The sequence below is a fragment of the Monodelphis domestica genome, chromosome 2 (assembly GCF_027887165.1).
Source record: "Monodelphis domestica isolate mMonDom1 chromosome 2, mMonDom1.pri, whole genome shotgun sequence".
Lineage (NCBI taxonomy): Eukaryota > Metazoa > Chordata > Mammalia > Didelphimorphia > Didelphidae > Monodelphis > Monodelphis domestica.
The window spans coordinates 123,416,371-123,431,227 of record NC_077228.1 but is presented as its reverse complement, the minus strand read 5'-3'; the positions used below and the strand labels follow the sequence as shown (position 1 = coordinate 123,431,227).

The window sequence follows — 14,857 nt, the reverse complement described above, 5'->3', positions numbered from 1 at the left end:
ATGGACTTCTCTACTAGTAGCAATGCAATGATCCAGAACAATTTTGAGGGACTTATGAAAAAGAAGACTATCTACATTCAGAGAAAGAACTGTGGGAATAGAAACACAGAAGAAAAAACATTTGTTTGATCACATGGTTCGATGGGGATCTGGTTGGGGATGTAGACTCTAAATGATCTATCTCGTGCAAATATTAATAATATGGAAAGAGGTCTTGACCAATGACACATGTAAAACCCAGTGGAACTGCTCATTGGCTATTGGATGGGGGTGGGAGGGGAGGAGGGAAAGAACATGAATCATGTAACCATAGGAAAATATTCTAAATTAATTAATTAAATAAATGAACAATTTAAGAAAAAAATCTGTGCTTGAAGGGGCAGGTAGGTACCATAGTGGATAGACTGCCCAAGAAATCGGGAGGTTCTGGGTTCAAATGTGACATCAGATATTTTCCTAGTTGTGTGACCCTGGGCAAGTCAATTAAAACCTCAGCTGCCTAAGCCTTATTGCTCTTTTATCCTGGAATCAATACTTGGTATCAAATTCCAAGACAAAAGGTTATGGGTTAAAAAAAATTTTGTTTTTTCTCAATAACATTTTTATCAATTATGCACTTGAAGACACAGATTATATATATACAGACACACATAGAATTTACATTGGGTAATAGATTTAAGGTCCAAAAGAATCATGAAATGATAGAACAATTAGCCATATCTAATAAAATGAAGATAAATACAAAGTTTTACACTTCAATTCAGAAAGTCAACTTCACAAGTACAAGGATGTAGCTATAGGGCAGTTTGTATGAAAAAGTTTTAAAAAGTTTTTTAGTAAATTGTAAGCTAAAAAAATCAACAATGTAAAAGAGTAGCCAAAATTTCAGAAGAAAATGATACTCCTACTGAATTCTTACCTGGTCAGACTATATCTAAAGTTTTGCATTCAGATCTGGACAATATATTTTAGAAAGGATATTGAGAAGTTGCAAAATGTACCATAGAGGGTAAGCAACATAGTGAAGGACCTCACAATCATAACATATTAAGATTGGCTAAAGCAAAGTGAAATAGTTTATAGGAGAGAGCAAAATTGTCTTAATTTATTTGAAGGTCTATCACACTCAAAAAGAATAAAACTTATTCTACTTGGCTACAGAGGGCAAAACTAGGAATAATGGAGGAAAGTCACAGAAGGGAAGTTTTCAACTCAACATCCTGAGAAGGCTGAAGAATATTACAACTAGAAATTACATTATAGGGATTGGGGAAATTACATTATAGGGATGTAAAGGATGTCATTAAAAAAATGTATGACAGGAAAAAAGTGAGTCAGTAATATATCAGGAGCAAAAAATAATTGACAAATAACCTTAAGTGTTGTCCTGCCAATTACACAATGTAAAGATAACTGGAAGAAAGTATCCAAAGCACTGGGTAAGCCCAGTGGAAAATGGACTGAGGATAAATTAAAGTCACAAAGGCATCAAGAATTTGCATAGCAGATCAATAAGATCACAGAGAAGTTATCCTTACGAAATGATTTCACTAGTATGCTTTAAAAATGCTAACAACTCTAAAAATGGCATTGATTAAGCTCACTACCAAGTAAAATATCATAGAATAAACTATAGAACCATCATATATCAATGTTATTATATACCAATGTAATAAACAACATAATTGCAACTATAAATTAGTTTATGACAACTACAATTTCATTATCCTGGGTAAAAAACTAAAGTTTATTAATAACTGGAAAACATCAAAATCTTAGGGAAAAATTAGATACCTACATTATATTTTTGTAAAAACTTTTTTTAGTTTTATGGTGTTTTTAGTTAAATGGTGGGTATAAAACTACATTTTAATTGGAAACATGCTTAATCAAAGTATTATACTCACAGCACCAGTTTCATCTCGTAGTGTTGAAATTCTTCCACTCAGAAGACTATAAAATATAAACATTAGGTTGTAGTTACATATACACATATGTATATCTATGTCTATGCCTCAATTTTAAATGTATGTGTATTTGTGTAAATATATAAGCATGTCACACACATGAATACACATTATTTCAAAGCCTTGGGGTAATTTTTAAATTTTAATTTTTCCCTAATTACATGTAAAAAGTTTCTAATATTTTTCAAAGAAAGAGTCTCAAATTCTCTCTCTCTCCATCCCCACCTTCCAGCACCTCATTCCCACTGAGATGGTAAACAATCTCATATATAGATTTTACATGTGCAATTAAGGAAGGAAACTTGAATCAAACAAAGTTAATAAAGTGAAAAAAGTTGGCTTTTTATAGATTCAGACCCCATTACCTCTTTCTCTGGAAGCAGATTTTTTTTTTTATCTTGAGCCTTTGGAAATTAATTTGGATCATTGTATTGCTAAGAATAGTTAAGTTATTCAGAGTTGCTTATTACATAGTATTCCTATCAGTGTGTACAATGTTTTTCTGGTTCTGTATTTCATTCTGTTTCAGTTTTGTCTTTCCAGGTTTTTCTGAATTTCTTTTGCTCTTCATTTCTTACAGTATAATAATATAACACTCATATTCTATAACATTCAGTCATTCCCCAATTGATCAAAAACCCCTAACTTTCCAATTCTTTGCCCCAATAAAAAGAATGACTTTAGTTATTTTTGTACATTAGGTCCTTCCCCGTTGTTTTTTAGCTTTGAAATACAAACCTGGTAACAATATTGCTGGATCAAAGGGTATGTACTGTTTTATAGTCCTATAAGCATAGATCTAAATTGCTCTCCAGAATAGCTGAATTCAGTTCACAAATACCCCAATAGAGCATTCGTGTCTCAATTTTCCCATATCCCCTCCAAGTTTTTTCATTTTCCTTTCCTGTCATAATAGCAAATCTGATAGGTATGGGGTGGTACCTCAGTTGTTTTAATTTGCATTTCTCTAATACTGATTTAGAGCATTTTTTGTATGAGTATAGAACTTTAATTACTTTGTCTTAGAACTTTCTGTTCATATCCTTTGTCTCTTTATCCACTTGGAGAATGATATATTCTTATATATTTGACTCATTTCTCTAGGTATATGAGAAATAAGGCCTTTATTAGAGACTTGTAAAAAAAAATTTTACACCATTACAACATTACTGTATTCCTCTCCATCCTATTTCTCCCTGTTTAGTTTCTGACCATCACCTCTCCCAATTTACCATTTTCTATTAGCCCCATCCTCCTTTTCTTTGTCCCCTCCTACTTTTCTATAAGACCTACAGTGTAGGATAAAACAGATTTCTTATATCCTATTGTGTATGTTCTCCTCTCATTGAGTCAATTGTGATAAGAGTAAGGTTGGTGTGCTCCTCTCCACTCACATCTTCCCCTTCACTGTAAAAGCTCTTTCATGCCTTTTATGTGCAATAATTAACCCCATTCTGTATTTCCTTCCCCCTTCTTCTAATGCATTCCTCTTACTCATACCTTAATTTCATTTTGTTTTTTATGTCACACCATCACATCCAACTCACACCTTTGTCTTCTGGCTATGTATATTCTTTCTAACCTCTAATAACAATGACAAATTTCTTAAGAGTTTCATCTTCCCATAGGAGAATCATCTTCCCATATAGGCATGTAAACATTTTAACCTTTTTGTCTTTTAATTTATCTTTCTTGTTTGCCTTTTTATGCTTCTCTTAAAATATACTTGAGAGTCAAATTTTCCATTCAGTTCTGGTCTTTTCATTAGTAATGTTTGAAAGTCCTCTATTTCATTCATTACCATTTTTTTTCCTCTGAAGGATTTTGCTCAGTTTCGCCCTCTGGAATATCACATTCCAAGTCTTCTGATTCTGGAATGTAGAAGCTTCTAAATCTTGTATTATTCTGACTGTGGCTCCATGATATTAAAATTGTTTCTGTTTTGGCTTCCTGAAATATTTTCTCCTTAGCCTGGGAGTTCTGGAATCTGGTTATAATATTCCTAAGTTATCCTTCTGGGATCTCTTTCAGGAGATAGTTGGTAAATTCTTTCAATTTCTATTTTGCCCTCTGGTTCTAGAATATCAGAACAGTTTTCCTTAATAATGTCTTGAGAGATGTTGTCTAAACTTTTTTTGATTGTGGCCTTCAGGTAGACCAATAAATCTTAGATTATCTTTCCTGAATTTATTTTCCAGGTCATTTTGTTTCCAGTTGTTTTTCCAATAAGATATTTCACATTTTCTTATAATTTTTTATTCTTTTGACTTTGGTTGTTTCCTGATGTCTCATGGAGTCATTAGCTTCTACTTGCCTAATTCTAATTTTTAAGGCATACAATTATCTTGAGTGACCTTTTGTTCATCCTTTTCCATTTAGTCAATTATACTTATTAAAGTTCTTTTCTTCAGTTTATTTTTGTACCTCTTTCAATAGAGTCAATTCTGCATTTAAAAAGTTCTTCTCTTCTGCATATTTTTGCATATCTGTTTCCATTTGGACAATTCTATTTTTAAAGCATTTCTTCTCTTCACTGGATTTTTGTGCATCTTTTACCAATTGGCCTATTCTGTTTTTTTTTTTAAGGCAATTTCTTTTTTATTTTAAGCAATATTTTTGGTACCTCTTATCAAGCTGTTGACTCTTATTTCATGACTTTCCTATTTCAATTTCATTTCTTTTCCCAATTTTTCTTCTACCTATTTTATCTGATTTTTTAAAACTCTTTTTGAGCTCCTGCATTAAATTTTCTGAGATTGACAGCAACTCATATTTTTTCTTGGAGTCTTTGGATGCAACAGCATTGACTTTGTTGTCTTCTGAGTTATTGTTTTGGTCTTCCCTGTCACCAAAATAACTTTCTATGTTGAGTTTCTTTCTTTGCTCATTTTGCAGCCTTTGTCTTTTAATTTAATTTAAAAACTGTTAAAGTTAAGCTGTGTAACTGTGGTATGTTCCAAGCTTCATGTTCTTTGTGTAGCTACCTTCAGAGCTAGCCCTGGGGATCTATCTGCTTTCAGTTCTTTAAAGGTAGTATGATGTAAGAAGAGAGGTGTTTATCTCTTATAATCAGAGAGATGCAAATCAAAACAACTCTGAGGTATCACCTCACACCTAGCAGATTGGCTAACATGACAGTTATGGAAAGTAATGAATGCTGGAGGGGATGTGGCAAAGTAGGGACATTAATTCATTGCTGGTGGAGTTGTGAACTGATCCAGCCATTCTGGAGGGCAATTTGGAACTATGCACAAAGGGCGATAAAAGAATGTCTACCCTTTGATCCAGCCATAGCACTGCTGGGTTTGTACCCCAAAGAGATAATGGACAAAAAGACTTGTACAAAAATATTCATAGCTGCGCTCTTTGTGGTGGCCAAAAATTGGAAAATGAGGGGATGCCCATCAATTGGGGAATGGCTGAACAAATTGTGGTATATGTTGGTGATGGAATACTATTGTGCTCAAAGGAATAATAAAGTGGAGGATTTCCATGTGAACTGGAACAACCTCCAGGAAGTGATGCAGAGCGAGAGGAGCAGAACCAGGAGAACATTGTACACAGAGACAAACACACTGTGGTATCATCGAACGTAATGGACTTCTCCATTAGTGGTGGTGTAATGTCCCTGCACAATCTGCAGGGATCAAGGAGAAAAAAAACACTATCCAAAAGCAGAGGACAAACTGAGGGAATAGAAACACCAAGGAAAAGCAACTGCCTGACTACAATGGCTGAGGGGACATGACAGAGGAAAGACTCGGAGCGAACACTCTGATGCAAATACTAACAACATGGCAATGGGTTCAAGTCAAGAACACATGTGATACCAGTGGAATCGCACGTTGGCCACGGGGGGTGGGAGGGAGGAAAAGAAAATGATCTTTGTCTTTAATGAAAAATGCATGGAAATGATAAAATAAAATACTATAAAATTTAAAAAAAAAAAAAAAGAAGAAGAGAGGTGTTTAATATTCTCCCAGCCTGTGCTGTGAACAAACACAAGCACTCTTTTCTCCCTTGGAACTGTGACTATGGTCCCCTGCTCCGCTGTGGCCACAAATGCTGGTATGTGCTATTGCTCCTCCTCACCCAGCAGCTTCACCTCAGGACTGCTACCTGGCTGGATCTGTGTGTGGGCAATGCAATAGGAGTCTCACAGCCATTGATTCAGTTATCCCTCCATGGTCTATACACTGTTGCCTCGGAGCCTGCTTTGTTATGCTGCTTTTTACTCCATTCTCACCTCTGTAAACTAAGATCTTTCATGCTAGCTTTCAAGTTGTTTTAGGCTGAAAAATTATTTTTTTTCCTTTTTTGTGGATTATATTGCTCCAAAATTTGTTTAAGTGTTATTTCACAGTTTTTAAGTGGGCAATTTGGTAGCGGATCAGGTGGGTCTCTGCCCATCTATGGTAGTTTTAAGCTATTAAAGTTTGAAAGACATAAAAATGCACCAAGACCTCTAGAATATCATGGATACATTATTTTATTATTATACAAATTTAACTCATACTTATGGAGTATCTGAATAAAGTCAACCTAAAAAAAAAATTCAAAGTCATGGTTAAGTTCAGGTCTCCAAAAGCATTTCAGTTGGGTATTTTACTCCTTTAATGAAACTAACTGCCCTTTAATTATAAAGGTATTTGACTTTTCACCTTGAAATGAAGTTTGGTATTTGTAAGTACTCCTTTATGAATAAAAGCCCAGGAGTAAGAAGTGGGCCTAAATGTTCAGTAAATTATTTTAAGTACTTGGAAAATCAGTTTATTCTAGCTACAATGTGTTAAACAGGTCTTTTCCTATCATGACAATTATATACAATGTATATATTGTCACCTTCAAAAAATCATTTCTTATAAACAAAAATCTTTGAAAAAGTTAAATGATTATCTCACACAAATGTTATTTTGGACAAGTCACTTGAAAGTCCCTGAGAGTCTTACTTTTCTTATTTATATAAAAAAGTAAGTTAATCTAAATGATATAAGATCTTTCCCAACTCAAAAGCTTCAAATGTATTTTTTTTTAGTTTAGTGATTTAGTAAAATATTGACCTGCTTTCCTACAAGTGAGACTCTAAAACACAAATACAAATGAGCTACAACCTGTACTCAGAATATAGTAAGTCGATGATCAAAGCAGTTAACATTCCATTATGAAAATCTAAGAAAAATAAAAGACTTTTCTTGAACAAGAAAAGTTTACTTTTTATTACTCTGGCAAACAATCAACATTCTAAAAATGATGATATTCAAGATATAAATGTAAAATACCTGGAAAAAAATGAATCTGGAATCCACATAAGTGTTTGTCTTGAGGTACTGAATCTGTAATGGAAAATTAAATCTTAATCAGAAACCAGAAAAGGTGATTTGAAATTTCACTAATATTCATGAATAGCAAATAACATTTCTCTAAAATATGTATTTACTAAATTGTACCATGGAAATAAGGGATTCAGGTCAAAAGTAATTTCTAATCCATGAAACATATGTTCCCGAAGGACAAATATTGCTTATTTTTTTGTCTTCATAATGCCAGTACTTGGCATATTGCCTAGCACACTTTGTTCAATCATGTCTAACTCTTCATGAATCGATTTGGGGTTTTTCTTGGTAAAGACACTTGAGCAGTTTGGCATTTCCTTCTTCAGCTCCTTTTAGAGATAAGGAAATGGAGGAATTTGGGTTGAGTGACTTGCCCAAGGTCATATAGCTAATAAATGTTTGAGTCCAGATATGAACTCACAAATTTGAGTCTTCTAGTCCTAATACTCTAACCACTGCACCACCTAGCTGCCCCTGCCTAGTACATGAGGTAGGTATTTAATAAATGCTTACTGAACTGAGCTGAGACTATAGAGTTATTCAATCATAGGTTTAAAAAGGGCCTTAGAGGTCCTTATTTTACCCTTATTTTAAAGATGAGAAATCTGAGATACAAAGGGCTTGACACACAGAGGCAAAATTCAACTGAATTTCTTTTATTATACCAACTCAAACTAATAATCTACCTCTTTATTTTGTGTATAAACTAACTAGGATATTTTGTTAAAGAGAAGTAGTTACCTCTGATAATACTAGCAAAAGAATAGAAAGCTAAAGCAAACATCCTTAAATTTCCTTTAATGATCTACTTTTAAACCATTATCATTCAATTTATTTTCATCTTTTTTTAATAGACTCAATCTGTACAATAATTTTTTTAGTTATTTCTACCTAATATATAAAGTGGTGCTTCCCTCAGAAGCAATCAAACCACTAAATAGATGATCAAAACAATGACATCAAATAGTGGGGAAAGAAACTGAAAAGTTATTTGGCAGAAATTAGGCTTATATAGAGAGATCCCATTTTACTTTTTATTATATATGTTCTACATACATTTGTCACACACAATACAATAACTACAAATAGAGATATATTACCTAAATATAGAAAGTTTACAACATAAAAATTTGGGAAGAATTGAAAGAATAGCCTTAAGTAACTATCATGCTGAAGGAAAAATACTTAGCTAAACAAAGGAGAGGTGGATCACAGAATATAAAATGAAAATAGTCTCAATCACAAATTAAGACAAATATACATTAAATCAACTTTGAGGTTTCAACTCACATTCATATTAGAAATTGGATCTTGTAATATTAGTTTAGAGATAAGAAGTAGAGAAGCTGGTTTGAGAAACAATTGGGGTTTCAAACAGAGCTGAGACAGAGTGTCAATTTCAAGTCTAACAGTTTTTCTGTGACAGTGGCTCTGAGAGTGTCCCCATTGATCTGAGGGAATTGGCAGTAAGAAACTCCCTCTCTCTCAGGGCTTGGAAGAGGTAACATCTTTTTTCTCTTTCTCTCCTCACTGTCTGAGGTAGAAGGAAAGGAGGAAAAGACCTGAAGGAGATTAAGTATTTTCCTTTTACAACTTGGGAAACACTAATGATAATCTATTGATTATCTACTGCTATTTTTATAGATTGTTTATACTCTGAGAAGAGCAATGAAAGAATTGGTCTTTGGTTTGGACTCTTGAGTCTGCTAAGGCTCAGAGTCCTAACTTGGTTCTTGTTGAGGCTCAGCCAGTTAGCCTTTGTTATTTTTCTAACTTGAAGACAAAGTTGAGAATTATAAAGATAATAATGTTAGTCTATTTAGAATAGTAAAAATTTGGGTTAGTCACATCAGGAAGGATCCGTGTAGCCTGGGGAAACAGGAGAAGCAGTACCTTGAGAAACTAGGTAGTTTTATTTGGGTGAATTTAGAATCCCTTAGAGTTAGAAATCCTTTCTTATCTTTATATATTTCAATAAATAATTTTTTTATAACAAGAGTCTAGCATCCTTGCACATGGCCCTGAAAAGTTCACTTATCAGCGTCACTTCACTTATATAAACTGAAGATACTTTGTAAGCACAGGAAGCAGAGTATCTAATCAATAAACAATTCATTGCCCATTATTTTTACAGTTGGAAAATATGGCAAAAGAAATAACTAATGTTTGATCCAGTCATTATGGAAAACAATTTTTAACTATTTCCCAAAAGTTATTAAGCTGAGGTCCTTTGACTTCCCTATACTACCACTATTGCCATCCAAAGAAAAAAGGCATGTGTGTACAAAAAATATTTACAGGAAAAGGGGCAGCTGGGTGACTCCTGTGGACTGAGAGCCAGGCCTAGAGACAGGAGGTCCTAGATTCAAATCTGGTCTCAGAACCTTCCTAGCTGTGTGACCCTGAGCAAGTCACTTAAACCCCAATGCCTAGTCCTTACCATTCTTCTGCCTTGGGACCAATAGACAGCATTGATTCTAAGGCGAAAAGTAAGGATTTAAAAAATTTAGATAGATAGATAGAGAGAGAGAGAGAGAGAGAGAGAGAAGATAGATTAGATAGATGTAGATATAGATATTTATTTATAGGAGCTCTTTGTGGAAAAGTTAAAATTTGGAAACTAATAAGCTGTTCTATTAAGGAATGGTTAAACAAATTATGGTATATGAATATAACAGAATATTACGGTGCCTGTAATAGTTAAAATTAAATTATGAGGCTGCTAGAAGATGTAGTAGCTTTATTACATCAAAGATAGTAAAGAGAAGGAAATGTAGGAAAGAGGTAAAGAGTTGCTTAGCTGAATACCCTATTTGTCATTTGATGGATTGAAGCTCACCACCAACATGGGGTTCCTTTATGTTCCAAGTTCCTGCCAGGAGAAGAAGAGGGAGAGGGAGAGGAGGAGGGAGAGAGAGACAGAGAGAAAGGGAGGGAGGAAGGGAGACAGGGTGAGAGGGAGGGAGAGAAAAGTGCCTTGGTCTCTCCTTAATAAGCAATTTTCTCCACCTACTAGCTCTCCCAATCACATCTGAGGAACAAATTGTAGTTCCTTAATTTTCATGGCAAGGGGGGAGGGGGTGACCATGCCTGTGGGATAAGTTTCCCATCTCAATGGTTTCAATTTCCTTTCTCTGAAGGTTTCTCTATACTTGCAGATCTCAATGGTAAAGGATTTTCACGTCCCTAGTTGACACCATCAAACAAAGCGACATAATGGAGGGGGAATTTCCCTACCCACATGCCATAAGAAACAATAAAATAGACAGTTTCAGAGAAATTGGGAACAATTTCATTAATTCAGAGAAAAATTAGCAAAACTAGAACTTATATGACAACCGCATTGTAGTTAAAAACAACTTTGAAATATGAATTTTAGATTTTCTCCATTTTGCTTAGTCTTAGAATTCTAACAACCAGGAATGTATACACCCCTACTTACGGATTAAGTGAGGAGGATGGCCTGTGACTGACATGTGCTAGCAAGTGACAAATAAGAAACAAGTGACAGATCCCCTGGGTTGTCCTAAGTCAAGCTCAAGCTACCACTGGTACATAAGAGACGCAGGAAGTGATGTAAAGAACTGTCTATATATTTTTGCATCACTTCCTCTTGCTGGACTGTCTCTGTATCTGTCTGTCTGTCTCTCTTGTGCTTGCTAATGGAGACATGGGCTTTTTTCCGAGTTGGGAGCTTGAGACAGCATTCTTGGCGTCTTGGCATTTGCAGCTTGCCGGTGAGGTGCCTGGGAGAAGCTCTGTAGCGTGGGTTATGTGGAAGAGACATGAAGGAAGAGAAAATTTCAAGCATGCAAGACAGAAAGCTGGGGACATCATCTGTCAATCAAGGTGAAGATTCCAAACAGAATGTTCCCAGGAAGATTAGTTGGAGCCTGGAAAGGAGAGGAACTGAGAGACCTGGGTGGCTCTGACAGAGTGGTAGAGAAGAAGCTGGGATTTCTAGCTTTGAACTACTTCTCTTGGTTTTGTAGAGAGTCTTCCTTAATTATTGGCGGAAGGGAGAGGAAGCTGAGAACTAATCCTTGTTCTGTCCCAGGTTGAAGGACCCTGGGGGGGCTTCTGGGGTTAGGCTGAGAAGATATCAACTTTTGTTGGTGGCTTTGTGTGATTGGAAGAAGAAAGAAGATTAAACAGTTATCCCTTACAGACTTTTATGTCACAGTTGTGACAAGACTGACATTTCCCAAAACCCTCATAATTCTTCCTTATAGATTAGGGAAACCCTCATCCCTCTCACCTCATCTTACCTCAGTTCTCCATCCTGTTGTTCCCAATAAACCCCCTTACTTCAGAAAAGAAGAGTAAAGAATATTTCTCTGAAATCTCATAGTTCCTCTGAGTTACTTAGAAGGTGGCTGACTAAGACCGGGGGAGGGGAAAGGGAGGCAGAAGGGCATAGGTAGAAACTGGGAGGTAAAGGGAGGAGGAGGGTAGGAAATATCTTGATCTTTACCATCAATAGTGATCAATAGGCAACCCCAGAATATATCTCTCTCTAATAGTATTTCTCTATCAGAAGTATTTCTATCTCCATTATAACTAGGCACCCTGAGGTGTCCCCTAGTATCTCTCTAGTCACAAGCCAGAGTATCCCAGTTATTGTAACCAGTAATAGCTCCAGATTATCTATTCTAATAGTTAGGTGACCTGTCTTCCCTGAGCGACCTTGGTGAGGTGACTGATTCCTCCTTTTCTCCTTTCCTTAACCTCCAACTCCTACCTGATTTCACAGAGCAGTCCAATTCCCTTTTATCCCTCTTCTTAATTTCTTCCCTCTATTGTAATTAAACCACCATAAAAATCCCAAACTGACTTTTGAGTATTTTATTGGGATTGAATTTTAATCCCTGGAGACCACTAGTATAATATATTCAGTTAACAACCCTAATTTTAATCCCTTTAACAATCTGGCTAATCCATGAAGTTTGTGATGAGTACTCTCAAATCTCTGTTAAACCTTTCTTTCCTCTGTCTCTCTTTTTATCTCCTCAAATCAGTCTTTTCAGCATATAACTCAGCAGTTCAAAACACGGCTGCGAGATATCAGGTCAGTATAAATTTTTTTTTCCTCTTTTCCCCATAATTTGAATTGAACACGTTTTTTAACCTTAAGTGACATGGCCCTGCTGGGGAAGCTGTTTCTGAATCTCCCTTCCCTTAGGGAACAAACAATCCACTTAACCAACCCTCACTGACAATACTAGCTATCTAGATTACTCTTAACTAGCAATGAGAAAGACCTGGAGAAAGTCCAGCTTCTGAAGGTCTACTTTCCTTTTTTTCTTTCTTTTTTTTTCTTTTTTGCCAAGCCCCAAAGTATCTCTAGTTTTTTAAAAATTAAGTGAAGGGGGCAGCTGGGTAGCTCAGTGGATTGAGAGCCAGGCCTAGAGATGGGAGGTCCTAGGTTCAAATCTGGCCTCAGACACTTCCCAGCTGTGTGACCCTGGGCAAGTCACTTGACCCCCATTGCCTAGCCCTTACCACTCTTCTGCCTTGAAGCCAATACACAGTATTGACTCCAAGACAGAAGGTAAGGGTTTAAAAAAAAAAATTAAGTGAAAAGTAAAAAAACCTGGTGAGACCAGCTAGGAAAAACTGAGACTTTGCTCAAAGAAGGAAATGGTTTTGCCCTGAAGGGGAAGGAGAGGAGGCTTGTGATCACTCCCAAGTTAAACAAAAACTTAGCCATAGCCGCCTCAGGCAAAAGGCTTTGTTTTCTGTCTCTTTTTGGCCTAGAGGACTTCATTGGATTAAAAGGCTCTTAAAAAAGGAGTACACCTAGACCTTTTGATTTCACTCCCGGACTTTAACCCCTAACCAGTAGCAACATCTACTGACTAAAACCAAAATTATAAATAATGAATGTATATGTAAATTGATACTACGTTCTACAAAAATTTTACGGCATTTGAAAAATTAGGGACATAAAAGATTACAGAATGCCACCCATTTATTAGGTTCTTAGGTCATTTTATTTTTATTTTTACATTCCTAAATATTATAATGAGAAATGTTACCTTGAGAAAATTTGAAGCTAAAATTCAGGAAAACATACAAAACCAATTGGATAAATACTTATCACAGGGTCAAGTGGCAAATACTGACCCCACCCAAAACATATCTGACCCTTACAAACTTGCTTCTAAACCTCTAAATTAGAAAATTCCTTCCCCTGAAATGGAGATGGAAAATACTTCTCCTTTTTCTCAGTTACTTGGCTGAACTTATTCCCAAGACCCTTCTCCTGAAATACCAACTTCTGAAATCCCAGTTCTTCCTGTTCCTTCTCCACCTAAAATCAATTCCAGCCCCAAGGAAATCTTGTCCTTCTAAAGAAACTCTAGTCAAATTAACTCACAGGTACCAAATTCAAGTAGGGGCCTTTTTCCTCTAAGAGAAGTACCCAAAATGGGACACAATGGGGATATGGTGACTCCATATGCCGTTTACCCCCCCAAGAAATAAATGAATTCACAAGAAATGTTCCCACATATGAACAAGATCCATTTATGGTAACGAAAAAGATGACAAACATATTTTTTCAGTATAATCCATCTTACAAAGCATTGAAAACTTACTCCAGACTTTCTTAACAGAACATGCAATGCAGCACACTGGCCATCTCAGAATCCCGAATGGGACTATAACAACTCTGAGGATTAATTACAACTATATCATTGTAGGGAGGCCATTTTAACTGCTATAAAAGGGTGCTCTGAGAGCACAAATAAATGGATGGAATTTGAAAAAATTAAGCAAAATGAGGAAGAGACACCCTCCATATTCATGGACAGAATAATTGAGTTTGGGGGTCGATACCTAGATTTTGACCTTTCTAAAGAAAATTGCACGAGACAAATTAGAAGACACTTTGTCAATAACTGTTGTAAAGGATCAGGGATTATTTTAGAACTTATTGCCCAAGATGGCTTAAAATGGATCTTGATGATTTGAGAAAAACTGCTCTATATGTTTCAAAGGGAAACAAAGAAAAAGAAGAGTCTAATGATCTCATAGAGAAAAATGAAGAAACAATTGAAATATTTAAGAGATAAGATTGATAAACTGAAAAAAGAGCATGATACTCAACCAATTGCACTTGCTTCTCTCCAAGACTCTAATTATCGATCCAGTACCTGCCAATTCTGTGAGAAGGGCCACAGAATGGGAGAGTGTAGAACTTTACTCAAGACACTCAGAAGGAATCTGCAATTTAATAACAACTACAGAAGTGATAATTATAGAAATAACTATAATAATGATAATGGAAACCATAATTTTAGGAATGATAACTATAGGAATAGATATTGGGAAAATAACTCCAACCAAATGACTCCACGACAATATAACCTAAGTGGAGCTCGTCCAAAAAATACTCGGGGTGCTAATGCCCCTCAGGGAGGTGGCCAAAGGAACTTCTCAAATACTATGAAGGTATCAAGGGGGCGGGGCAGAGGAATCAGAGGATACAACCTTTGATTTTCTGGACCCTGATGTCCTATTACCCATTGTCCCTATCCACTGCCCCCCCATACT

At 35.7% G+C, this 14,857-nt stretch overlaps 1 protein-coding gene across 2 annotated transcripts in view; it reads right to left on the bottom strand.

The window, feature by feature from the left end:
* The window catches only part of KCTD3 (potassium channel tetramerization domain containing 3), a 94,649-nt gene that overhangs the window by 62,416 nt on the left and 17,376 nt on the right, over window positions 1-14,857 (bottom strand). For both annotated transcript variants that reach the window (XM_001367149.5, XM_056815923.1), the window contains 2 exons: window positions 7,247-7,300; window positions 1,908-1,953 (listed from right to left, as the gene is read on the bottom strand). In XM_001367149.5, the coding sequence (XP_001367186.1) occupies window positions 1,908-1,953; window positions 7,247-7,300 (100 nt within the window). Of the gene's footprint in view, window positions 1-1,907; window positions 1,954-7,246; window positions 7,301-14,857 lie in introns of those variants that run through there.